The sequence below is a fragment of the Panthera uncia genome (genome assembly GCF_023721935.1).
Source record: "Panthera uncia isolate 11264 chromosome A1 unlocalized genomic scaffold, Puncia_PCG_1.0 HiC_scaffold_16, whole genome shotgun sequence".
In the NCBI taxonomy this organism is placed as follows: domain Eukaryota; kingdom Metazoa; phylum Chordata; class Mammalia; order Carnivora; family Felidae; genus Panthera; species Panthera uncia.
In genome coordinates, this window is record NW_026057576.1 from 11134136 (window position 1) to 11158679 (window position 24544).

Sequence of the window (24544 nt, forward strand, 5' to 3'; positions counted from 1 at the left end):
ACTCTCAGATTATATTATGGTTCCCAATGATAAGTTTTGGTCAATTTTATCTACTATGTAGGAAAATGATAAAGGTTCTTTGGGGACATTTTTAAAAATAGATAGCTGAACTAAGTTTTAAATATCCTGCCCACATGTATGAGAAATGAATTCAGTGGCTTCTCAAAGTCCCTTATAGGATTATCACCGAGTTTTCTTCTGCCAAATGCCTTGTCCCATTCCTCATGCCTCAGTTAGAAAGTGACGGTGCCCTAGGAACAGAGCTTATGAAATAAAAATGATTTCCCAACACTCTTTACAAACTCTTCCCGCCAAGAAGGGGCTTTCCCCACTATGCAATACAGTCCGGCCCAAAGCACCACGCCCCGTGATCCTTGGGTTTACAGTTTGCATATACACATCCAAATAATCTTTGCATTCATAAACTGGCTACTCCTTTCTCATCTCAAAATCTGAACTCTGTTGTCACTATCGTTTATTGTGTTACAAAATACAGAATGAAAACAGCTAAGTAAAAAGATTTCCTCTTCATTCTTGAGATTGAGATGGACCCTTCTCATTAGAAAAGGATTCAGATATCCTAGATGGAAAATACCTAATTTCTGGATCTTAGTAATAGCTGTGGGTGGCTTACAAAGATTGCACATTCCAGATAATAAAAAATAAGATGTCTTTCCTTAAGCCACTCTCCCACTACTCTTGGTTTTGAGTTGTGCCTTAATTAACTTGACTACTCATGTCCCCTTTCATTTCTCTGCCAAGTGGACTCTCGGTCCATGAACTGAAGTAACGACAAAAGTGATGTTCATTCCTTCCTACATTCACCCAAAGTCCCACAGGCTGGGCCTAAATAAACCAGATGGATGTACAGTTAGAGAAAAGCACACCTGCGTGTAAGCTCTTTTGCCCCCGGATTAAAAAGAAGCCATGAATAGATGCCACGAGCCCAGTTTCTTAGAGATACTCACTTTACTGTTAGACAAGTGGGGATTATGTATGACAAAATTAGACTACCCATCTGTCATCTTCTTGCCCTGTGTGTTTCAGGATCTTTTCTCCTATCTATATGCCCAATAGGGAATGAAAACTTATGACCAGAAAAGGTGAAATATGTCTGAAAACAGATCATAATTTAAAATACAAACATAGTTTTATTCCTCTTACTTTTCTATTCTGACAGTAGAGAGCTGAGTTATCTTTGTTTGTGTATTTATATTTGTATTCTAGTATCTTAATAGGGTTACAGTGTTAACCCTAAATATGTTTTAAAACCAAAAAAAAAAAAAAAAAAAAAAGGTCACCCCAGAACTCTCATGTGGCAACACTAAACAGTACTGAAATCCCTGCCTGCCAAAGACCGTGTCCTATCAATATAACCTACAACTCGGCTAGCAGCACTGCCCACCCCAATATTTCTCTGCAAGCTTCAGACGGTGCCCCTGTGTATAGATGTCTCTTCTTTGGAAAGCAAGACAGAAAATCAAGACAGAAAAACCATCAAGAATTCGGACCAAGGAGTGTTTACAAATGTACCCTGAGGGGATATTAGCACCTTAGCAAGTTTCAGCCACTGAACAAGAGAGAAACACTAAAACAAAACCTGTTTACCTGCTCTCTGAGAGAACTACTATTAATAAAGATGAGATCATGGCAGATCGGAAAAAGAGGAAAGAACAAATGGTTCAATTTTCTCACAAAATTTCCGGAACTGAAAAATCAGAATGATGCTGTTTCCTACCATGACTGCATAGGGCTTCATTTCCCAGGCGTGGAGGTTGGTATTATCAATAATAATGGGGGATATGCCATTCCTCATTGCTTTTCTGGCTGCAACACAATGTTATATAACAGTGAGCAACATGCAACAATCAGAAGGGCGAGCGTACTCCATATTTTGTTATTTTTATTACAGGATGTCCTCATTACACAACTTTAGTGCCATCTATTTCAGAACCCATTATCAATAATTTTCCTTTTCCTGGAATCTAGGGAGGTTACGCTCTGGCATTCTGTTTGGGGGGAAAAATGGCAGAACTTTTATTACACTCCTTCCATAAAACTTATTCTATGTGCACAATAGGGTTTCCCGGGAATTTGGAAAGGAATTTGTCACCTCTTTTCTGGTTCCATTCATGTGCTTCCTCCAGGAAGTCAGGATTGAACTCATAGGCACCGTCTTCCCTGAAGAAAAAATCATCCGTGCTGAAAATCAGAGCCCTGGGAAAGTCGTGTTGCAATTGTCTAGAAAGTGGGGAAATAAGAGATTACTTTATGACTAGGCACAGTCATTCTAGAAATTATTATCCTCCATCTCTAACATTCAGTGGTTTATAATTATGAGTCCACCAGGTTGTGTGTTGTTGAAATTCAGCGTAAGAAGAGAGATGCTTGCTATTCATAGGAGGCGGGAGAAAACCAAGAGGCGGCTGTGTGTGCAGCACAACTCCTAAAACTCAGAAGTGTGGCCACCACATTGACTTCTGCTGCACCAAATGATTCTAGACACAACTCTGGAGGTTAAGGAGAAGGCATGATGACAGTGGGCACTAGTCCTCACCGCCGTTGCACAGTGGTGTACCAGTGCCCCCCACAGACCTGCCCTCGCGTGCCATGCCCCAGTGCCACAGCCCTCCCTTCCCCGAAAGGCTCTCCCCTGTCCTGGGTCCCATCTCCCTGGGGCTCTGTTCTCTGTGAGGACGCATCTGAGAAACTAGTTCTTGCTGAAGTATGATATAGACAAAAGTGATGTGTGTGTGTGTGTGTGTGTGTGTGTGTGTGCACCACCCCTATTAAGGTAACATTTACATTTCACAGTGACCTAAACCAAATGAAAAACAGCACACCGGGAGAAGGAAAGAGGTAGACCCAGCATTCCCCATGCTGTCTTAAATCTCTATCACACTTCTCTAAATATGAAAATATCACAGAAAAAAGGGAAAACCATCGTGGAGTGTCCCCTTTAAAACAAAAAAAAAAGCATACTAAATTCTGCACAAAATCGAAGAGATGTTTCCACTTGAAATCCTTATTCAGACAATTTGGTGGTGGGGGCGGGGGGGTGCATATTATGGTAGGTAGTAACTGGGTAAATCTCTGAGCCTCCTCTCTCCTCATCTGCACAAATCAAGGATGATTTCACCTATCTTGCTAGGTTATGACACTGAGCTAATAATGTGCAGAAACAGCAGATGCGTCACCTGACACGAGTGTTGGTTTCTTCCCTTTTTCCCTGCAGCACCAAAACAAATTTAACAGGCAAACAGAACATATGACAAAATGGATACACTCAGAACAAAGAAAGAGAAAAAAAAGAATAAAAAAGGAGAAAGGTTGGAGGAAAAAAGATTGGAGAATGACAAGAACAGGAAATGCAAAGAGAAAAGTCGAGCTGTGTAACTGTGTGTGTTTCTTCTCCCCGAGAAGAGTTATCTTTAATCAGGAAAGAACAGAATGAGCATAAGGCACCGAAGCCCAGATCATAAATAAGGTCCCGGGTTGTTCTGAAAAGCTTGGGTTCAATTCTTGACTCTACAATATCCAGTCATGTCACCTATCTCTCTAAACTGTTTTCCCGACTGAAAACCACAGATAATAGTCACTACTTATGAAACAGGAGTTTCTAGTAAGGCTCAAATGAGATATGAGAAAACATTTTGCAAATGGTAAGGCACTTTTACAAATGTGAGATACTGTTATTTTACCAATAATTATAACACAGGAGATCAACTTTACCGACCCAAACTGTTTATATGCCACAGTAATAAAATGCATTGGAATGCATATGTAATCTCGAAATTACTGCGAGTGAATTAGTATTGCAGTGAATGGAAGAGATGAAAAAACCAAAATAAAGCAAATGCCTCAATTTTCAAGAATGAGTGAACACATTCCAGAAACAGTAAATAAACATTTCTGTCAGAATTCTTCAGACGGCTTGATCACATTTAAAAAGAAAGCAGCACAGGGGCTCCTGGGTGGGGCTCAGTCGGTTGAGCTTCCCGCTCTTGACTTCCACTCGGGTCCTGATCTCACGGTTCATGACGAGCCCTGCATGGGGATCTGCGCTGACAGCATGCAGCCTGCTTGGGATTCTCTCTCTCTGCCCCTCTCCAGCCTCTCTCAAAAATAAATAAATAAACTTTAAAAAAAAAAAGGCAGCATAGGTAGCTGATGGGCTGAGTTGGTAAACAGGGATATTCATTGGACGCCATGTTACATTTTGATTTAAATAGGAATCTGATGGTCTCTTGAGAGCCTTGTGGAAAAACGTAGACAAGAAGTTATAATGTTTTTTAATACCCAGAGGATATTAGATAACTCTCCAACTCATTAAACACTTATTGAGCATTTAATATATGCCAAGTACTGGGTGAAGTGTTAAGGTATGATAATAAAATAAAATAGCTGCTTTCAAGGAATTCACAGCCTAGCCAAGGGGCCAGCTGGCCTACAGATGAAGCACAAGAGAAGTCGGGAGCGGGAACAAGATCTGACAGGGAAGCATGAAGGAGATGATATTTGACTTGGATCTTGAGACATGAGAAAACGCTGTCGCTTGGGGAACGGGTTAAAAGCACAAGGGGTAAGGGGCGCCTGGGTGGCTCAGTCGGTTAAGTGTCCGACTTCCACTCAGGTCATGATCTCGCAGTTTGTGAGTTCGAGCCCACATCGGGCTCTGTGCTGACAGCTCGGAGCCTGGAGCCTGCTTCAACTCTGTGTCTCCCCCTCTCTCTGCCCCTCTCCCACTTGCACTCTGTCTCTGTCTCTCCCTCAAAAATAAACACTAAAAAGCACAAGAGGTAAGAGGAGGAAGCTAATGCTTTAGGGCTTGTTACGAGAAAGGAGCTCTAGGGATAAACAAGAATGAAAACACTAAGGATTAAAAGTGGCAAATCCTATTTGAAGCATTTCTCCACTCTGAATGCTACACAATTTAAAGAGAAATTTGGCAAGCTGGAATATGTCTGCAGAAAAGTGACCAGGTATCAGATGAGCAAAGATCATTAAAAGAATGTGCAGTGTTTAAACTGGGGGCAGGGTGAGGGGCGCCTGGGTGGCTCAGTCGGTTAAGCGTCCGACTTCGGCTCAGGTCACAATCTCGCGGTCTGTGGGTTCGTGCCCCGCGTCGGGCTCTGGGCTGATGGCTCAGAGCCTGGAGCCTGCTTCCGATTCTGTGTCTCCCTCTCTCTCTGCCCCTCCCCCATTCATGCTCTGTCTCTCTCTGTCTCAAAAATAAATAAACGTTATAAAAAAAATAAAAAAAATAAAATAAACTGGGGGCAGGGTGTAGATGGGGGGGGGGGGTTGTAGATTTGTATGATCTTCCTGAATAGTCATTCCTTCAGAAACTTGTTTATCTTCACCTGAGTGTTAAATTAGCACCGGCAGGTACAGTAGCATCTGGAACCTGCAGGACAATGAACACTCTCCTAGCTAAACAAAGAACTGATTAAGTAGACAAATCTTGAGATTCCCAAACTTAGGTGGAAGCAATAAATACCATTCCATCAGCTTCAGCAGTGATCAGGACAATGCATCAGCTCTAGCTTTCTGTATGGTGGTCAGGAGCCTCATGCATTGGGGAAATTGAGAGAATGAAAACAAAAGAAAAGGAAAAAAATAGAAAGACAATTACTTCCACAGAACCTTCAACTCCACAACTCAAAGTCCCCCCTCAAATTCACTTAAAATGAAAACTATGAGAGAAACTCAGGTACTAATCTTGATTTCACAACTTATCACTCTTCTGTGTAATTCTTTCTTTAATCATAAACACCCATGGAAACATATTCAGGTGTCTATTAGTCACTCACTCACTGACAAAGTCCATTATTACTATGTAATTTTGAGTTGGACCCCAACTTTCATATGTAAATTTTCCAACATGCAAAAGTAGACAGAATACAATCGTTCCCCCAGTACCCATGACCCAGGGTCAACAATTATCATAGCCAATCTCATTTCATTTGCTTCATACTTCATTTCACCAAATGTCCCATCAGTCCTCCTATTTCCCTGACTGTCTCCTAAATGCATCCCTAGGACTGATTTGTTTGAAGCAAGAGCCAAACAAGATCCACACATTGTATTTGGATGCCAAATCCCTCACATCTCCCTATTCCATCACTTTTCTCTCTCCTTTTTATTTTCACCTGAATTATTCCCCACAATCCCTCATATTTAGAAGATGTTCAAACCTTTAGAAATGAGTTGAAAGAATAATTCAATGAACACTGCTTACCCGTCATCTACAGTCACCAGTTGTTAACATTTTGCCTCATTTATTTCTCACATATGAATTTTTGATGAACCATTTGAAAATTAAGTTGCAGGCATGACACTTTCTTCCTAAATTCTTTGTCAAGTATCTCCTATGGAACATTCTCCTACATAACTACAATAACATTATCACATCTAGAAAATGGACACTAATTTATAATAGCTAATGTCAATTGAATTTTTAAATTTAAAAATTTAAAATTTCCCTGATGGTCCCAATAATATCTTTCATAGGGTCACGTACTGCATTTGGTTATTATGTTTGTGTCATTTAATCTAGAACTGTCCTTGTGACTTCTTTGGTTTCCCTTTTTGAAGAGTCCAGATCAGTTGGCTTAAGTACACCCCACATTCTATGTTATTTTGATGATTTCCTCACGATTAGATCCAGGTTACACACTTTTAGAAGGAAAGTACAGAGGTAACGTTTGTGTACCTCTTTTTGCACGTAATAACAGTTTGTACCGTCGTGTTCAATTTGGTCACGTGGCTTCTAAAAGGGGGTGTCAGCCAGATCTCTCCACCCTAAAGAAACATGGTTTCTCTTGCAATGTATGTAATGGCAGGACAGGGATGGTGGGAGTGGGCGTGAAGCTGTCAGACCCCAGGTAAGGAGCCTGTTGCCCACCAGCCTTTTGCCCAGTGATCTTCACATTCGTTGCTGACCCCGCCTGAACCAAGTATTACATCAGGAACTGCAGAATGTTGATTTTTCTCATTATGTAATTTCTTCTATATTTCCTTTGTGGCATTGTCTTGTAAAGAGGAACTTTCTCTCCCCTTTTAGTAATCTTTAACATCCTTATTCTTTATGATGTTCAAATTGTCCCATATTTGGCCACGAGGTATCCCTTCAAGTTGGCCCCTGTGTCTTATATATGCCCCTTTGTCTATACAACCTTAAAAATACCGCTTTTCCTTTCTAATTAGCAAAGACATACATATTCACTGCAGAATATTTTTAAACAGAAAACTGCAAAAAAGGGGAGGTTTCTATGTTCCCCCATCTAAAAATAATTATTAACATTTTGACCTTCTTTCCAGGAAATAGATAGAAAGATGGGTAGCTGGGTGAGTAGATGAGTCGGTAGGTAGATAGGTGATAGAATTTTGTATCTGATGTTTTGTACATAAAAATAGAAACATAATATAGAGCATACCAAATTTTCACCAAATTTACTTCCAAAGCTATTATTTCCCAACTCATGAAATACAGTTCTATGACATTATTTTTAATGACTATGACACAAATATTGATATGGATATACCATAATTTACTTCACTAATGCCCTACAGTTAGGCATTTATTTTGCCCCCAACTTCTTTGATTATCAGCAAGATTATTTTACATTTTCTAATTATTTAGAGGTACTCTTTTATGAACTGCATTTTCATGTCCTTAGTTAATAAATGTTATCTGTTTCTTACTGAATATGTAATCTTTTTAATTTTGTTTATGATAAACTCTGACATAAAAGTCTGAATTTTTAGAAATTTTTCTAGGCACATGTATCCATCTTTTATTTTCTACTTTCAGCTTTTGATGATACATTTACATCAATCTTTCCCACTCCAAGTTTATATAAATATTCATCTTTGTTCTATTACATTTTATTCCCCAGTTCATCTAAAATTTTATTTTGGTATCATGTATTGGTTAAGCATCTAACTAGATTTTTTTTTCCACGTGGAAAACCAGTCATCCCGAATCCATTAACGGAATAATTTGCCAATTCCCCACTGTTTTGAAATACTTTCTTTATATACTAAGTGATAACAAATAATGAGGCCTGTTATTGGACTTTCTATTTTTTCCACTAAGGTTGATGTGTAAATTCTTCATTGTCTTCTTTTCCAGTATCTTTTTTTATTATATTCAGTAGTTGTGAATTTTTCCTTTATACGATTTATATTTTTATCTTCTCATTTTGTTGCAGAGACATTTCTGAACACTACCACATAAAAGGACTTTCTTATGCAAGCTCTACACCTAACATGGGGCTCAAACCGACCCAAGCAGCAAGAGTCACATGCTCTACTGAGCCAGCCAGGCGCCCCAAAGATCTCCGTTTGTAGATGTCTTTGATTCTTCTCATGGTGGGCTAAAATTGGTTGTTCCAATAAATTTTCTTTTCTTTTCAAGAGTGCTGAGTACTAAACAAGGAGCTTGACGTGTATCATCTCTCCTTAACCTTTATAACAGTCTTATGAAGTAAATAATATTTTCTCTAGTTTTTAGATAAACTAAGTGTTCAAGATATTAATAACTGGTCCAGGTTTACACAGCTTGGATGCTGTGCCGCCTAAATTTTACCTCGGGTCTACACAGAGTTCAGATACCTGGGTGTCAGATACTTTGCCAGCTCTTGTGGATCTAAGAAAGACCTTCTATTGTCTTTACACATCAGCAGTTTGGCTTGATGAGAATTACTGGATTACAGTCCTTTCCCACAGATGTTTATAGTTCACCTATGTTTTAGTTAGAAATGAGTTTAACTGGGGCACCTGGGTGGCTCAATTGTTTGAGCGTCCGACTTCGGCTCAGGTCACGATCTCACGGCAGGTCTGTGAGTTGGAGCCCTGCGTCAGGCTCTGTGCTACCAGGGTCTGGAGCCTGCTTCAGATTCTTGTCTCCCTCTGTCTGCCCCTCCCCTGCTCGCTCGCTTGCTCTCTCTCTCTCAAAAATAAACAAACAAGCAAACACTAAAAAAAAGAAAGTGGCACGCTGCCACACCCAACAAAAAGTAATTAAGGAAATTCAGGTAGTTAATTAACAGCTTTTGCAACAGTCTTACCAGGTTATGTCTAAGTACTGGGTTTATATTTTTATCATTTTTGTTCAGGTCGTCAGCTCAGAAATATGTGCTATTATACCCGTAATCGTTGCTTTGGTTATATTTATTATGGTTTTATTTATATTTATTCTCACGTTTGTCTTCTATATTACCCTTTGATTTTCTGTATTGTGATTCTATTCACCTCCATCTCTAACAGACTTTAAAAATCCAACATTTTCCTTGGATACTTTTTAAAAAGTAGATCTCATTTAGCTCGTTTTTAATTTTTTTCTGCTTCCTTGCCAACTCCCTTCATGTCTCATACCTATTATTATTTTTGTATCTCACACCATGGAGAGAAATTTTCAAGAAAAAACAAACTTTAAATATATAGAAAAGGAAAAAATAATAATCTAACAAGTATCTGTATACATACCATCTGGAGCTGATAATTGTTAACATTTTCTTATATTTGTTTTGTTGGCTTAAAATTCAGCTAACCTCCCTGCCCTTAACTCTGGCATTCCCAAACACCTTTACTCTATTTCTCTTTTCTCTTTTCCAGAGAACTTATCACCTCCTAACATAATATCCAGTTTCCCTATACTTTACATCTGCTTCCCTACCTGTGGCATACAAGGTCCATGAGGGCACAATCTTTGTTTTGTTTTCAGTAATTATTCTCAGGTACCTAGGAGACTGCCCGAAATATAGTAGGCACTCAATAAATATTTGTTGAACGAGTAAATGAAGGGAAAGTGTATTTTTTATATCTATTCATGTTTATATACAGACTTAATCCATTCCTTTTAACTGCTATGTAGTTATCAGCAAACGTAGCTAACATTTTACTGTGTTCCAACACTATTCTCGTGGCTTTACATTTCTCCTATAATGCTCAAATAGACCTGTGAGATAAGTACTGTATTGTTAGTAACCCCTATGCTACAGATGAAGCAACTGAGACCAGTGAGTGGATACAAAATCAATGTACAGAAATTGGTTGTGTTTCAGGGCACCTGGGTGGCTCAATCGGCTAAGTGACCCACTCTTTATTTCGGATCAGGTCATGATCTCAGGGGTCCTGAGATTAAACCCCATGTTGGCTCCACCCTGGGCCTGGGACTGGAGCCTGGTTAAGATTCTCTCTCCCTTTCCCTCTGCCCCTCCCGACTTGCACATGCACTCTCTCTCAAATAAAAGAAGTAAATAAATAAATAAATAAATAAATAAATAACATTGGTTGTTTCTATATAGTAATAACAAAACATCTGAAAAAGAAATAAAGAAAACAATCCTGTTCACAATAGTGTTACAAACAATAAAATATTCGGGAGTGAATTTAACCAAGGAGGTTAAAGATCTAAAAATAAAAGACATAAAACATGGCATCAAAAACATAAAACATGGGTGGGGGGAGTTAAAAAAAAATGTAATGCTTTTATTTCATTTTTTTTAATTCCAAGATTTTATTTAAATTCAAGTTTGTTAACATATAGTGTGGTATTGGTTTCAGGAGTGGAATTTAGTGATTCATCACTTATATACCACACCCAGTGCTCATCCAAAAAAGTGCCTTCCTTAATGCCCATCACCTATGTAGCCCATCCCCCCACCCAACTTTCCTCTGGCAACCCTCAGTTTGTTCTCTTAAGAGTCTCTTAAGGTTTGCCTCCCTCTCTGTTTTTATCTTATTTTATTTTTCCTTCCCTTCCCCTATGTTCATCTGTTTTGTTTCTTAAATTCCACATATGAATGAAATCATATGGTATTTATCTTTCTCTGACTGACTTATTTTGCTTAGCATAATACACTCTAGTTCCATCCACATCACTGCAAATGGCAAGATTTAATCTTTTTTGATGGCTGAGTAATATTCCATTGTGTGTGTGTGTGTGTGTGTGTGTGTGTGTATACACACACACACACACACACACACACACACACACCCCCCACTTCGTCTTTATCCATTCATCAGTCGATGGACATTTGGATCTTCCCCCCCTTTTTTTTTTTTGAGAGAGAGGGGGTGGTGAGTGCCTGCATGCAAGCAGAGTAGGGGCAGAGAGAGAGGGAGAGAAAGAATCTTAAGCAGGCTCCATGCCCAGCACACAATCCCAAGAGCATGAGATCATGATCTGAGCCAAAATCAAGAGTTGGACATTTAACTGACTAAGCCACCCAGGCACCCCTGGGCTTTTTACGTAATTTGGCTATTGTTGATAGTGCTGCTATAAACATTGTATTTGCCCTCAGTATTTTTGTATCCTTTCAATAAATACCTAGTAGTGTAGTTGATGGGTCGTAGATTAGCTCTATCTTTAACTTTCTAAGGAAACTCCAGGCTGTTTTCCAAGTGGCTGTACCAGTTTGCATTCCCACCAACAGTGTAAGAGGGTTCCCTTTCTGTGCATCCTCACCAACATCTGTTGTTACCTAAGTTGTTAATTTAGCCATTCTCACGGGTGCAAGGTGATATCTCATTGTAGTTTTGATATTATTTCCCTGATGGTGAGTAATGAGCATTTTTTCATGTGTCGGTCAGCCATTTGTATGTCTTCTTTGGAGAAATGTCTGTTTCTGTTTTCTGACCATTTCTTAGCTGGATTATTTATTTTTGGGGTGTTGAGTTTGATAAATTCTTTATAGATTTTAGGTATTAGCCCTTTATCGGATATGTCATTTGCAAATATCATCTCCATTCTGTGTAGGTTTCCTTTTAGTTTGGTTGATTGTTTCCTTCACTGTACAGAAGATTTTTATCTTGATGTAGTCCCAATAGTTCATTTTGCTTTTGTTTCCTCTGCCTCCAGAGACATATCTAGTAAGAAGTTGCTAAAGGTCAAAGAGTTGCTGCCTGTGTTCTCCTCTAGGATTTTGATGGCTTCCTGTCTTACATTGAGGTCTTTCATCCATTTTGAGTTTATTTTTGTATATGGTATAAGTGGTCCAGTTTCCTTTTTCTGCATGTCACGGTCCAGTTTTCCCAACACCATTTGCTGAAGAGACTTTTTTCCATTGTATATTCTTTCCTCCTTTGTCAAAGATGAGTTGACCATATACTTGTTCTATTTCTGGGTTCTCTATTTTGTTCCATTGATATGTGTCTGTTTTTATGCCGGTACCATACTGTCTTGATGATTACAGCTTTGTAATACAGCTGAATTGTGAATTGTGTCCAGAATTGTGATGCCTCCCACTTTGCGTGGCTTTTTCAACATTACTTTGGCTCATCAGGGTCTTTTCTGGTTTCATACAAATTTTAGAATTGTTTGTGCTAGCTCTGTGAAAAGTCCTGGTGTTGACAGGGATTGCAAGATTTCTATACAGATTGCTTTGGATAGTATAGACATTTGAACAATATGTGTTCTTCCAATCCATGAACATGCAATGTTTTTCCATTTCTTTGTGTCTTCAATTTCTTTCATAGGTGTTCTATAATTTTCAGAGTACAGATCTTTTGCCGCTTTTGTTAGGTTTATTCCTAGGTATCTTATGGTTTTTGGTGCAATTGTAAATGGGCTTGATTCCTTGATTTCTCTTTCTGCTGCTTCGTCAATGGTGTATAGAAATGCAACAGATTTCTGTACATTGATTTTATATCCTGTGACTTCACTGAATTCATGTATCAGTTCTAGCAATTTTTTGATGGAGTCTTTCAAGTTTTCCATGTAGAGTATCATGTCATCTGCAAAGAGGGGAAGTTTGACTTCTTCCTTGCCTATTTGGATGCCTTTTCTTTTTGTTGTCTGGTTGCTGAGGCTGGGACTTCCAACACTATGTTGAACAATAGTGGTGAGAGTGGACATTCCTGTTGTGTTCATGACCTTAGGGGAAAGTTCTCTGTTTTTCCCCATGGAGGATGATATTAGCTGTGGGTCTTTTCTATATAGCTATTATGATGTTGAGGTATGTTCCTTCTTATCCCTACCTTTTTGAATGTTTTTATCAAGAAAGTGCTGTATTTTGTCAAATGCTTTTTATGTATCTATTGAGGGAATCATATAGTTCTTATCCTTTCTTTAATTAATGTGGTGTATCACATTGATTGACTTGCAGATTTTGAACCACCCCTGCATCCCAGGAATAAATCCCACTTGATTGTGGTGAACAATCCTTTTAATGTATTGTTGGATTTGATTCGCTAGTATCTTGTTGAGAATTTTTGCATCCATATTCATCAGGGATATGGGTCTGCAGTTCTTTTTTTGAGGTCTTTGGTTTTAGAATCGAGGTAATACTGGCTTCATAGAATGAGTTTGGAAGTATTCTTTCCATTTTGTTTTTTTTGAACAGTTTCAAAAGAATAGGTATTAACTCTTCTCTAAATGTTTGGTATAATTCCCTTGGGAAGCCATCTGGCCCTGGACTTATTTGTTGGGAGATTTTTGATTACTGATCCAATTTCTTTACTGGCTATGGGTCTGCTCAAATTTTCTATTTTTTCCTGTTGCAGTTTTGGTAGTTTATATGTTTCTCAGAATTTATCCATTTCTTCCAGACTGCCCAATTTGTTGGCATATAATTGTTCATAGTATTCTCTTATAATTGTTTGTATTTCTGTGGTGTTGGTTGTGATCTCTCCTCTTTCATTCGTGATTTTGTTTATTTGGGTCTTTTTTCTTTCCTGTTTGATAAGTCTGGCTAGGGGTTTATCAGTAAAGTCCAAAGCCAGCAGAAGAAGGGAAATAATAAAGATTAGAGCAGAAATAAATGACATAGAATAAAATAGAAAATGTAGTGTTTTTAGAATGTGTTAGAACTTAAGTGATTATCATCTGAAAAATAAATCCATATATATATATAGACCTATATATATAGGTCTACATATAAGAACCCCATCATAACCACAAATAAAAAACCTACAATAGAAACATAAAAAAATGAAGAGAAAGGCCCCAAAACACTAAAGAAAACCATCAAACAACAAGAGACCAAGAGAAGAAACAGAGAACACAAAAACAAACAGAAAAAAAAAAAAAAATGTAAATGGCAGTAAGTACATACCTACCAATAATTACTTTAAATGGGCTAAATGCTCCAATAAAATTACATAGGGTGGCTGAGTGGATTTTTGAAAAATCTATAGGGGGAGCCCAGGTGGCTCAGCTGGTTGAGCGTCTGGCTCTTGATTTCAGCTCAGGTGATGATCTCCCAGTTTTGGGATTGAACTCCTCATCAGACTCTGTACTGACAGCGTGGAGCCCGCTTGGGATTCTCTCTCTCCCTTTCTCTCTGCCCCTCCCCTGCTCACAGAAGCGCCTTCGCTCTCACACTCTCTCTCTCTGAAAATAAATATAACATATCTAGGGGCTCCTGGGTGGCTCAGCTGGTTAAGCATCTGACTTGGCCTCAGGTCATCATCTTGCAGTCCATGCATTCAAGTCCCATGTCAGGCACTGTGCTGACAGCTCAGAGCCTGGAACCTGCTTCAGATTCTGTGTATCCTTCTCTCTCTGCCCTTCCCCCACTCACACTCTTTCTCTCAAAAATAAACATTAAAAAATATTTATAAAACTATATGCTGGGGCGCCTGGGTGGCTCAGTCGGTTAAGCGGCCGACTTCGGCTCAGGTCATGATCTCGCGGTCCGTGAGTTCGAGCCCCACATCGGCTCTGTGCTGACAGCTCGGAGCCTGGAGCCTGTTTCAGATTCTGTGTCTCCCTCTCTCTGACCCTCCCCCGTTCATGCTCTGTCTCTCTCTGTCTCAAAAAAAATAAATAAACGTTAAAAAAAAAAAAAAGGACTTGAAAAAAAAAAACAACTATATGCTGCCTACAAGAGACTCACTTTAGCTCTAACGACAGACTGAAAATGAAGAGATGGAAAAAGACATTCCATGCCAAGGGAAAAGAAAAGAAAGTTGGAATAGCAATACTCATATCAAATAAAACCAACTTTGAAACAAAGACTGTAACAAAAGATAAAGAAAAGACATTATATAACGATAGAGGTGTCAATCCAAGAAGAAAACAGAACTTTCATAAATATTTATGCATCAAAATAAATACAGGTGCCTAGAGGCTCCTGGGTGGCTCAGTCAATTAAGCACCCAACTTCGGTTCAAGTCATGATCTCACAGATCCTGAGTTTGAACCCCCATGGGACTCTGCTTACAGCTCAGAGCCTGCTTTGGATTCTCTGTCTCCCTCTTTCTCTGCCCCTCCCCCACTTGTGCTCACTCTCTAACTTTCTCTCTCTCTCAAAAATAAATAAGTAAACATTAAAAAAAAAATAGGAGGACCTAAATAGATAAAGCAAATATTTACAGACAAAAAGGGAAAAACTGGCAGTGATACAATAATACTGGGGACTTTAATGCCCCACTTACATCAATGAATAGATCATCCACATAGAAAATCAATAAAGAAACATTGGCCTTAAACAACACATCAGACCAGATGGGTTTAATATACAGAACATTGCATCCAAAAACTGCAGAATATACATTCTCTTCAAGTGTGCATGGGACACTCTCATAGATATATCATGTTAGGCCACAAAACAAGTCTCAATAAATTCAAGAAGACTTAAGTCATATCAAGCATCTTTTCTGATAACAACGGTATGAAGTTAGAAATCAATTAAGAGAAGAAAACTGGAAAAAACACAAACATTTGGAGACTAAACAGCATGCCACTAACCAAGCAATGGGTCAATGAATACAACAATAAGAAAATCAAAAAATACCTTGAGACAAATTAAAATGGAAATACAACTTTCCAAATCTATGGGATACAGCAATAGCTGTTCTAAGAGGGACATTCATAGCAATACAGACATATTTCAAGAAATAAGAAAAATCCCAGATAAACAATCTAAATTTACACCTAAAGGAACTAGAAAAAGAAGAAAAGAACAAGACCCAAAGTTAGTAGTAGAAGCAAGGAAATAATTAAGCTCAGAGTAGAGATAAATGAAATAGAGACTAAAAAGGATAATAGAAAAGATCAATGAAAGTAATAGCGGGTTCTTTGAAAAGATACACAAAATCAATAAACTTCATCAAGAAAAAAAGATTTATCAGACTCCTCCAGAAAACAAGAGAAAGGACCCAAATTAATAAAATAAGATACTAAAGAGAAGTTACAACCAACATCACAGAACTACAAAGAATTATAAGAGACTATCACAAATAATTACATGCCAACAAACTGGACAACCTAGAAGAAATGGACAAATTCATAGAAACACACAACCTTCCAAAACTGAATCAGGAAGAAACAGAAAATCTGAATAGACCAATTACAAGTTATGAAAATGAATCAGTAATTTAAAAACTCCCAAAAAACAAAATTCCAGACCAGCTTCACAGGTGAATTTTACCAAACACTTAAAGAAGAGTTAGTGTTTATCCTTCTCAAATTGTTCCAAAAATTAAAGAGGAAGTAACAATTCCAAACTCATTTTATCCTGATAGCAAAATCAGACAAAGACACCACAAAAGAAAGAAAATCTCAGGCCAGCATCCCTGATGAACATAGATGCAAAAATCCTCAACAAAATATTAGCAAACCACATTTGACAATATGTTAAAAAGATCAAACACTATGGTCAAGTGGGATTTATTCCAGGGATGCAAGGATGGGACACCATCGGCAAATCAATCAACGTGATATGCCACATTAACAAAGTAAAGAATAAAAATCATATGAGCATCTAATTAGAGAATAAGCTAACTTATTAGTTACAGAATAAGCACTTGACGAAATTCAACATCCATTTTTATCCTCCTGGCCGCTAGGCACCATGATAGCTAGCCTGTGTGGCCCAAGCAAGGTCTTCCAGGCATTAGGCTGGGCAGCCCTCCTTGGGGTCCCAGACATGAGGCCAAGAACACAGCTGAAAGTGGAGGCCTGGTATGTGGATCCTGGAGGGAGACCGTAGGATGAGATGGTCCAGGCCCCAGGGGGGATGGGAAGAACCTGCAGCAGGAGGGCCAAACTGTAGGTGGCCCTTGTCTCACTCCAGTGCTTGCCTTGGGTTGTACCTTCAACATCCATTTATAATTAAAAACTTCCAAAAAGGAACATAATACCTCAACATAATAAAGGCCATATATGATAAAACTACAGCATGATAAACATCATGCTCAATGGTGAAAAGCTAAATGCTTTCCCTCTAAGATCAGGAACAAGACAAGTTCTTGCCCCTCTTGCCACTTTCATTCAACAGAGTGCTGGAACCCCTAGCTACAGCAATCAGATAAGAAAAATAAAATGCTTGATTCAAAATGTTAAGGAAGAAGTAAAACTGTCACTATTATCAGATGACATGATACTCTATAAAGAAAACCCTAAAAATTCCACCAGAAAAAACTATCCGAATAAACGAATTCAGTAAAGTTCCAAAATACAAAACACGCAGAATTGGTTACATTTGTATATACTAATAATGAGCTATCAGAAAGAAAAATGAAGAAAACAATCTTATTTACAACTTCATCAAAAAGAATAAAATACCTGGGGATAAATTTAACATAGTAGGTTAAAGACCGGTACTCTGAAAACTGTAAAAAGATTTTATTGATGAAAGAAATTGAAGACAACACAAATAATGGAAAGATACAATGTGATCATGGGTTGGAAGAGTTAATATTGTCAAAATGTCTATACTACCCAAAGCGATCACAGATTCAATACAATCCCCATCAAAATACCAATAGTATTTTTCACAGAACTAGAACAAATGATATTAAAATTTGTATGGAACACCAAAAGACCCCAAATAGCCAAAGCAATCTTAAGAAGGAAAAACAAAGCTGGAGGTATTATTCTCCCTGATTTCAAGCTACACTACAAAGCTATATTAATCAAAACAATATATTACCGGCACAAAACAGACACATAGATCAATGAAATATAATAGAGAGCCCAGAAATAAACCCACATTTGTATAACCAATTAATCTATAACAAAGGAGGCAAGATATACAATGGAGAAAAGACAGTCTCTTCAATAAATGATGCTGGAAAAACTGGACACCATATGCAAAAGAATGAAACTGGACTATTTTCTTACACCATACATAAACTCAAGGTGGATTAAAGACTTGAATGTAACACCTGAAATCATAAAACTCCAAAAAGAAAATACAGGCAGTAAGCTCTTTGACATCATTCTTAGTAATATTTTTTTGGACTCGTGTCCTTAGGCAAGGGCAACAAAAGCTGTACCAAACAAATGTAATTACATCAAACTAAAAATCTTTTGCACATTGAGGGAAACCATCAACAAAATAAAAAGGCAAATCTACTGAATGGGAGAAGGTATTTGCAAGTCATACATCCAGTAAGAGGTTAATATCCAAAATGTATAAAGAGAATTTATCCAAGGGATACAGGAGTACTGATGCATAGGGGCACTTGTACCCCAATGTTTATAGCAGCACTCTCAACAATAGCCAAATTATGGAAAGAGCCTAAATGTCCATCAACTGATGAATGGATAAAGAAATTGTGGTTTATATACACAATGGAATACTACGTGGCAATGAGAAAGAATGAAATATGGCCCTTTGTAGCAATGTGGATGGAACTGGAGAGTGTGATGCTAAGTGAAATAAGCCATACAGAGAAAGACAGATACCATATGGTTTCACTCTTATGTGGATCCTGAGAAACGTAACAGAAACCCATGGGGGAGGGGAAGGAAAAAAAAAAAAAAGAGGTTAGAGTGGGAGAGAGCCAAAGCATAAGAGACTCTTAAAAACTGAGAACAAACTGAGGGTTGATGGGGGGTGGGAGGGAGGGCAAGGTGGGTGATGGGTATTGAGGAGGGCACCTTTTGGGATGAGCACTGGGTGTTGTATGGAAACCAATTTGACAGTAAATTTCATATATTAAAAAAAAAAAATAAGTTATCAATACTTTGGCAACTTGGATATAATAAGATATAATGAAAGATAAATTTAAAATTATTCCCCAAAGCTGTGAACATTTACAGAGTTGAAATAAATAATTTGCTTTGAACAAAAATAAAAAAAAAATGTATAAAGAACTTACACAACTTATTATTAAAAAAAAAATCTCATTTAAAAATGGGCAGAGGACTTGAATAGACTGTTCTCCAAAGAAGACCTACACTAACATGAAACAGGTGAAACATGAAAGGTGCTCAACATCACTAATAATCAGGGAAATGTAAATAAAACCATAATGAGATATCACCACACACCAGGCATAATGGCCATTATCACAAAGAAATAAAACATTTTTATTTTTTTAGTAAGATAAGGATGTGGATAAAAGGACCCTCAGACACTGCTGGTGGGATTTTAAGTTGGTGCAGCCACTGTGAAAAATAGTATGGAGGTTCTTCAAAAAATTAAAAATAGAACTACCATATGATCCAGCCATTCCACTTCTGGAAGAAAACAAAAACACCAATTTGAAGAGATATATGCATCCCCATGTTCACTGCAGCATTTTTTACAATAGACAAAATATGAAACCAGCCTAAGCATCCATAAACAGATGAATGGTATAATGAAGATGTGGTGTATATATGAAATATTAGCCATAAAAAGAATAAAATCTTCCCATTTGTGACAACATGGATGGACCTAGAGGCTATAATGCTAAGTGAAATAAGTCAGACAGAGAAAGACAAATACAAAAATGATTTCACTTATATGTGGAATCTAAACAACAAATGTCATATGTCAACGATATCTCATTAAAACTGGAAAAAAACAAAGACCCTTGAGTGCTACAGCTAGATTAAAACCTAGACTTCCGGCCCCAGAGCTGCACACTAAACCACTACGCGTGAGTGCTATAAAACAAACAAACCACATTCATTTATCCTTTTCTCTAGTGACATTTAGGTTGTTTGCAGTTTTCCTTACTATGAACAAGTTTCAATGAACATCATTGTGCCTATCTCCCTTCGCGTGCATACGTTGAATGTTTCCTGAGGCTATATACATCAAGAGGAGTAGCTATGGGATCCTTTTTTGTTTTTTGAAAGAACAGAGCAGGTGTTGTTTAAAAGTTTCTTCCTTTCAGAAAAATGTTTTTCTCTGATAGAATATATGTTCCATGAAGGCAGGAATGTTTTGTTCACTGCTGTATTCTAAGCAAATAGAAGAATGTCAAGCACATGAGACATACTCAATAAACACCTGCTGAAGGTATGAATGGTTCTGGAATATTAAGCTCTATTTCCTTAATTATGCAAACTCATTTTATATAGCCCCAAACTGTATGAGGAGAATTTCTAGTTACTCATCTTTGTACATTGAGAATTTTACCTAACCCTTGGGTTTACCCCCAAAGGGGACTGGAAGAGAGGATTCTTCTTGGATCCCAGTACTTCCTCTGATGTTACTGGTATTCTTTTCAAGGATTTTATTTCTTTTTTAATGTTTATTTTTTTATTTTCAGAGAGAGAGAGAGCGAGCAGGGGAGGCACAGAGAGAGAGGGAGAATCCCATGCAGGCTCTGTGCTGTCAGTTTCCCAGGAACTGTGAAATAATGACCTATGCCGAAACCAAGAGTAAGACGCTCGACCATCTGAGCCAGCCACGTGCCCCCTCCTCAAGGGCTTTAAACTGGGAAGTAAGGAACAAGTTCTATGACCCAACACCCTGAAGAGAATGGGGAAGGAACCACGGCTGTTAATGACTTGGGACAGTCTCCCCTGAGGCCTGGTGTGGCTTGACCTTGTTGGTGCTTCCAAACACCATGTCAAAGCTGAACCTTGCCCTATTGTAAAGAGTTGGAAAGATGCAACTCAACCACTGCCAGCCCCATGGATACCACCAAGCCACCGTGGCTAAGGAGACTGCAGCAAGGAGTTCCCAGTCTGTCCTACTGCTCCCTCTTGCTCTTACCCCTCGTGCCTCCAAAGGAGGGCATGTGAATGTCTACCAGACTCCCAGATAGCCCTCAAGGGCCAGTGCATCCCACTCCACTCTACCTATGAGAACTTCCTTTTTTTGTATGTGAACAACTCCCTTCTGTAGAATCTAGCAATGGTACAGGTGTCCCCATGTTTCTATTGTTGGTAACTTCAGCCATGCTCAGAATAGGAGGAATCAGAAGCACACCTACCTCAGTGTTAACTTGTTTTTTGCTGTGCTTTCCCAAGATGTCCTAAGTCAGTTATAGACAACAGAACAGTGGTTGAACGGAAAACCGCTGGCTGCTGCTTCTCTGTGAAAGCAGCTGCATCTTTGATTCTAATTTTTAAACCCCTTTTTAGTGTGACTCCTGGGTGGTGAAGGTGGCACTTCCAACATCTTCACGTGTAAAACACAGGAAGGATTTTCTTGTGTACCCATGGAAGAGGACTTTGGAGCGGATGGCTGTACCTGTGCTTTGTTTCTCTCATCTATTCTCCACAGCCCATTCATTCTTTTACACCTCGCTTTGTGTGAATAATCTCCTTTTCACTTTTGTGCTTTACTCGAGTCCCATGCTGACAACTGAGCTGGCAACTGTTAGGAAGCTTCTGGCACTGACAAATCCATCAAATATTTAGTGACATAGGCCTACTAGGTGCCATACCTTCTCTCAGAAGCTGAAGAAAAAATATTTCCTGATATCAAGGGGCTCACAACATGTCTCACAAAGCTACCTTCTAGTAAAATAAATAGATAATAAATAAGTAACCATATGTCGGGGGGTGCTAGTGTAAGGGAGAAAAGGAAGTCAAAGTACAGGGCAAAGAATGCTGGAGAGGTGCTACTTTCGAGAGCAGAGAAAGCCCCTCTTAAAATATCCTTAAAAAGTGTGAAAAAGAACATTGAAATATCCTCGCTATACAATCACGCCTCAACAGGATTCCCTAGTAACTATGAAAAGCAGATGTATGTGTGTTTGTTCATGAACATCCCTAGTAGGTAAGACCACTTTGTGTATTACAAAATCTGGAATCTCAGGACCAAGTGCATGATTCTCTGATTCTAATTTCCTCGCTTATAAAATGAAATCAACCATATCGTAGGGTTATTGTAAAGATCCAATAAGCCAGCGTCTATAAACTGCCAAGCATACAGTTAGCACTCAATAAATGTATACTTTCTTTCCTTTCTCCCTTCTCTTTTCCCGGCTCTTACCTTGATAAAACCAGATAGCCTTCTCCCTAAGTCATACACATGATGCCATAGAGATCCTTATGAAGGAACAATCAGAAATTAGGTCAGTTTTTCCTTATTGTACAATGTCCTCAATCCATAGAGCCTAGGTCTCTTTAGATAATTTGGAGTGAAAACAAACAATTCCTTATTGGGTTCCTCTAGAGTCTGAATGGGCCTAGAATGGTGCCATTAAATAGAGAAGAGTTCATTGAAATGCCAAGAGGGAACTAAGTCACTAGATTGAATTACAAATGTCTTATCCTGTGAGTAGACGAGGAAGGGGCTTCAGACCCTCAGGGGGTTGGATATTGACTACATCTCTCTCCAACAGACCATAATCAGGATAAATATGAGTACTTATTAAAAAATCTAAATCATCCCCTCCCATTGTCCCAGTGGTACCACATTAATAAAGAAAATTAATTCCCTGGTATTTTTTATAGCCAAAGAAATATATCATCAATAATGACAAATAATAAAAGGTGACTTTCTTACTCTAAGAGTTAATCCAGGTAAACTTAGCCCTTTTAATAGACCACGTAAGCGTTTTTTAATTAAACAACAAATTCAAAACCAACTTCATTAGTCTCTCACGAGGTCACTCCCAGTGGCCTCTTCCTTTGGTGCAGAAGTAAAAGCTCTGCACTAGAAATAGGAAGTCATCCCTGTGACCCTGATCAAGATGTCTAACTTCTCAGTGTCTTAGGCTTGGATTAGATTAAGGGAACATCTTGTGCATGTCTGAGATCTTCCTATGAACACATTCTTCCCCTTTCATTTCTTCCTCTATTTCTACTGCTTCTCTAGTCATAAACCACACCTGCAATATTATCTTGGTCCAATTCAGCAGCGTGTTCTTCTACTTTCCCAATGGCTCCGGGACTACGATGGTGGAGAATCTCCTGTATAGCTGGGCAGCCTTTCCACCAAGTAATTATAAACACATAGCGCACTGTATATTCTTCCTCCCTGTGAAACATTTAAAGCATAGTCCTTATTCATATTCATAGTCCTTATAGTCCTTATAGTCTATAAGCCTATAGTCCTTATAGTCCTTATTCATCCCAACCTCCAGAGAGAGGTGTTGTAAGGACTCTCAGAAGGAGCTTAAAACCCACCTTAGGAAAATCATTAAAAATGTAAAAAAAAACTAGTAGTCTCTCCAAGTAGACTTCAGTGAATAAAGATCTGATATGTCCACCTACCTGATCCTTTATTTTCATATACACAGACTTGGAATACCGCAAACTTTCTATTTTGACCTTGCTTTTATTTATAAGAGCCCTGGCCTCATAAATAAAAATGCATGGCCCAAGCCTGCTGGCCGGGTAGGCCGTGGAGCACAGTATGCTTTGGGCTTTAACCTCTCACTACTACAGTTAGCTAACTTAACTGATCCCTTCTCACTGCTTCCCACACGTCACCGTGTCCGCTTGCAAAGTATACCTTCGTCCTTGCCTCTGTCTTATCATTGTGTCATGTCAGGAAAGCATCCTCTCGCTTCCTTGGAAAGTTTAGTGCCAAAAAATAATGAGACGGTATTTCACTCAGTGGAAAATTTCATGTTATCCAGAGACATGAACAAAAGAAAAGATAGCTGTCGGCAAACATCCTTTGCGCCCGACTGAATCCATGTTGCAAACCATTTGTGACACTGCCAAAGGGAACCGGAACATGGCAAAAGATGCAACATGTACTAGAGCATGGTTCCTAGACTTTGAGATACAAAGATTTAAAGAAATTCCAGGGAACTGACATAAGGTTGACAACACTTTTCAAATAAGGCCTAAAAACAGAAGGAAAGACCACCCTTTACTCTTGCCATTTCCTTTCAAATGGACAATTTAGTGGTATATCCATGAAACGGAATATTATTCAGCCATAAAAAGTAATGAGGTTCTGATATAGGCTACCACCTACAAGAACCTTGAAAACATTGAGCCAAATGAAATAAACCAGACACAAAAAGACAAATATTGTTATGATTCCACTTACACGAGGTATCTAGAGTAGTAAAATACGTAACAATAGAAAACAGATCAGAGGTTACCAGGGGCTAAGGAGAAGCAGGGATGGGGGGGTTATTGCTTAATGGGTAGAGTTTCTTGAAATAGATACTGGTGATGGTTGCCCAACATCATATAATCAATGCCACTGAATTGCACACTTAAAAAATGGTTAAAATGGCCCCAAAGGGGGGATATTTTCTCACACACACACACACACACACACACACACACACACACACACATTGCAAAGCATAGAGGGAAACAAATCGTCCACAGATGCTTTCATTGATGTAAGAGGAAAGGATAGATGCAGATCCAGGTGAGTTTTTCAGTGCAGCTGTGGAAACAGATAGTTCTGGATCATCTGCTCAGAGTGAAAGGGTCTTGGGACTGGAA

General features: G+C 38.6%; 2 protein-coding genes across 5 annotated transcripts in view; both read right to left on the reverse strand.

The window, feature by feature from the left end:
- N4BP2L1 (NEDD4 binding protein 2 like 1) overlaps positions 1-24544 on the reverse strand; it is a 39297-nt gene that overhangs the window by 4382 nt on the left and 10371 nt on the right. For both annotated transcript variants that reach the window (XM_049646786.1, XM_049646787.1), the window contains exons 2-3: positions 2114-2241; positions 1739-1827 (exon numbers count right to left, since the gene is read on the reverse strand). In XM_049646786.1, coding sequence (XP_049502743.1) covers positions 1739-1827; positions 2114-2241 — 217 coding nt within the window. The remainder of the gene's footprint in view (positions 1-1738; positions 1828-2113; positions 2242-24544) is intronic.
- Positions 2150-24544, reverse strand: part of LOC125933691 (NEDD4-binding protein 2-like 2) — a 105595-nt gene continuing 83200 nt past the window's right edge. The window contains exons 11-12 of one of the 3 annotated variants that reach the window (XM_049646781.1): positions 22960-23108; positions 2150-2241 (exon numbers count right to left, since the gene is read on the reverse strand). The gene's annotated coding sequence lies outside the window, so the exon portion shown is untranslated. Of the gene's footprint in view, positions 2242-18998; positions 23109-24544 lie in introns of those variants that run through there. The other 2 variants (XM_049646783.1, XM_049646780.1) reach the window with 2 other exon arrangements.